Genomic DNA, 2,872 nt, shown 5'->3' on the forward strand with positions numbered 1-2,872 from the left:
GAATGTTCTGAGGAATGTTCCATCTTGTACTTTTTTAATGTAAGCGTGAGAAAGAAGATAGAAATAAGCAGATGGATGGGTTAGAAGATGTGGGGGGTCTCTCACAGTTGCCTCTGGTTCCCTCACAGTCTCACATCACACCCCCATTTGGAACAATAGGAGTTTCTTATCAGCGACACTTTAATTGTTTTTCATGCTGCGTTCCCATGGCAACAGTACGCTGTCGGATGGTGACAAGAAGCTCCGCCCAAGTTCCATTTTCCGAACTTCCATCGCTGTAGAGAGACGATCCGGGCGTTAAGATGAAACACACAAAATGGCCGCTGGAGTACTATGAAGTACTCCAAACGAGATAAAGGAAGGTTCGCTGGAACACAACACCAACATGGAGGGTGCAGTGGATGTAGGATGCAGTGGATGGAGGATACAGTGGTTGTAGGGCGAAGTGGATGTAGGGTGAAGTGGATGGAGGATACAGTGGATGTAGGGTGCAGTGGGTGTAGGATGCAGTTTGGATGCAGGGATGGACCAGAAGCGACTACTTTAGTTCAATCTCACCCAGAGACAAAAGCAGAGCTGGGTCCAGACAGATGAAATGAGGCAGGTTTGGACCCTGCCCCGTTTGAAGGTCAGGAGGATGACCTCTTTCTATTTCCCTGCTACAGTTGCTCCTCGTGTCAAGTTGAAGATGGTCCAAACAAAAGCTGTGGATTCCACGCTGCTGGTCTGCAGCGTTTACGACTTCTACCCCAGAGACATCCGGGTGACGTGGCTGAAGAACGGGAAGCCCTTCCTGCAGGCCGCCCCCCAGGCTGCGCCCCAGGTCGCCCGGCAGGCCGCGCCCCAGGCCGCGCCCCAGGCCTCCCCGCAGGCCGCCACGCAGGCCGCGCCCCGGGCCGACGCCCAGGCCGACGCCCAGGCAGACGCCCTGGCTGACCTCCAGGGCTCCCTGTTGCTGAGTGGACCAACCAGCCGCAATGGTCCCTGGCGTTACCAGCAGATCTCCCACCTGAAGTACACCCCTGCTGTGGGGGAGACCATCAGCTGTGTGGTGGAACATGCCAGTCTGGATGAGCCCAAAGTTTACCACCTGGGTATGTATGTGTATGTATGTGTGTGTATGTATATGTATGTATGTGTATGTATGTATGTATATGTTTGTATGTGTATGTATGTATGTATGTATGTATGTATGTATGTGTGTATGTATATGTATGTATGTGTATGTGTATGTGTATGTGTGTATGTATGTGTGTATGTATGTGTGTATGTGTGTTGACTGGTTTTGTCTCCAGCAGTTATGACATCATTATGATGTCATTACAACCTGATGACTCTTGTCGCAAGTTGCTGCTCATATCCCAACACACGTCTGCTTCAGGACAGTGAAGCAGTGACACCAGGAGGCCTGGTGGAGGCCTGGTGGAGGCCTGGTGGAGGCCTGGTGGAGGCCTGGTGGAGGCCTGGTGGAGGCCTGGTGGAGGCCTGGTGGAGGCCTGGCTCACAGATGTGTGTGCGTGTGCATTGCTGTGTATGTTTGCAGGATTATTTGTATGAATGTGTACATGTATATGACGGTCATGTGACCCCTCCCCCAGACCTCTCAGCGCTGCAGACCGACCAGATGCTGGTCGTACTGGGAGCTTCTCTGCTCATACTGGGAGCTGTGGTGCTGCTGACTGGGGGAGGCTGCTACTGGAGTGCCACCAGATAGACACAGACACACAGACACACACACACACACACACACACACACACACACACACACACACACACACAGAGTGATCAATTAATGATAAATAACATGATGATTAGTTATCATAAAATAAACATTTGTGAAATTACTGATAATGACTCAGATAGTATTACAATACAACATTGCATACAGTATACATATTTTAAAAATTATATTTTCAATCAAAAAAATGAATTAAAGTCAGTGACACATGACACTGAATTACTGTGGAAACTCTGGACTAATATGATGATTATGAACCAATCACAATATTACTGATAAGAGAACAAAGTGATTATTACTCAGGTGGCTCTGTTTGGTGAAGGAGCTGCTGACATGACAGGAAAGGGGAGAGAGAAACAGAGAGAGAGAGAGAGACAGACAGACAGAGTTAGACAGACAGAGAGGAGATGTAGGTCAAGAGCCTAAAGTCCAAATCCCATCTAGTAATATAATGAATAATCCATGATGTTGTTGATCAAATGTCTGTTTCTCTGTCTGAGTTCATTGTGCTTCTTTTTTTAATGATTGTTAAATATTAAAGCTTATTTCTTCTATGTTAATATGATAAAGTTGTGTTTCATAACGGGGGTGGAAGTTAACAATTATGGAAAAATTGCAATAACACACTGCCACCAGAGCCTGCACACCATGTTCAGAGGTAAAGTAAAAAGATGTCGTCTTCATCACAAGTCGGAATAAAAACTACCACAGTGAAGTCACAACAATTATGTACAAAGTGCAAACACCTTTTGCCTTCCTCATGGAATTACACTCTATCCTGTCATGTTATGCTTCTGGTTGCTTCATGTAGCTTTTCATATTCATATATATACACACATACATCATTTTTTTATATATTCCATTGAAAAATGCACCCTGGACAGTCATTGTTTGTTTTATTTTTCTGAACAGATTAGTCATTTTGGTAAATTTCTCAACAGTCATGTGAGCTAAAGGACAGGGATTACTCACTACATACCTACAGGCCAAATAGTGGTATTGCGGCCATTTAAGGTGGACTGAAAAATTGGAACAAGGAGCAGAAGATCTAACCCTAACCCAAACCCGGGGCAAACATTGCAGACCTCCTGAAAAACGCATAACAAAAACCTGGCGATTGTAGCCGACAAGGCT

The 2,872-nt window shown here is 46.0% G+C and overlaps 1 protein-coding gene across 1 annotated transcript in view; it reads left to right on the forward strand.

The window, feature by feature from the left end:
* Positions 1 to 2,298, forward strand: part of LOC307245455 (H-2 class II histocompatibility antigen, E-S beta chain-like) — a 7,548-nt gene extending 5,250 nt beyond the window's left edge. The window contains exons 3-4 of the mRNA XM_080021034.1: positions 666 to 1,094; positions 1,599 to 2,298. Of these exons, the coding sequence (XP_079877160.1) occupies positions 666 to 1,094; positions 1,599 to 1,714 (545 nt within the window). The 3' untranslated portion in view covers positions 1,715 to 2,298. The remainder of the gene's footprint in view (positions 1 to 665; positions 1,095 to 1,598) is intronic.
* The last annotated feature ends 574 nt before the right edge of the window (positions 2,299 to 2,872 follow it).

This window comes from Zeus faber (genome assembly GCF_960531495.2).
Source record: "Zeus faber genome assembly, chromosome: 20".
NCBI classification, from domain to species: domain Eukaryota; kingdom Metazoa; phylum Chordata; class Actinopteri; order Zeiformes; family Zeidae; genus Zeus; species Zeus faber.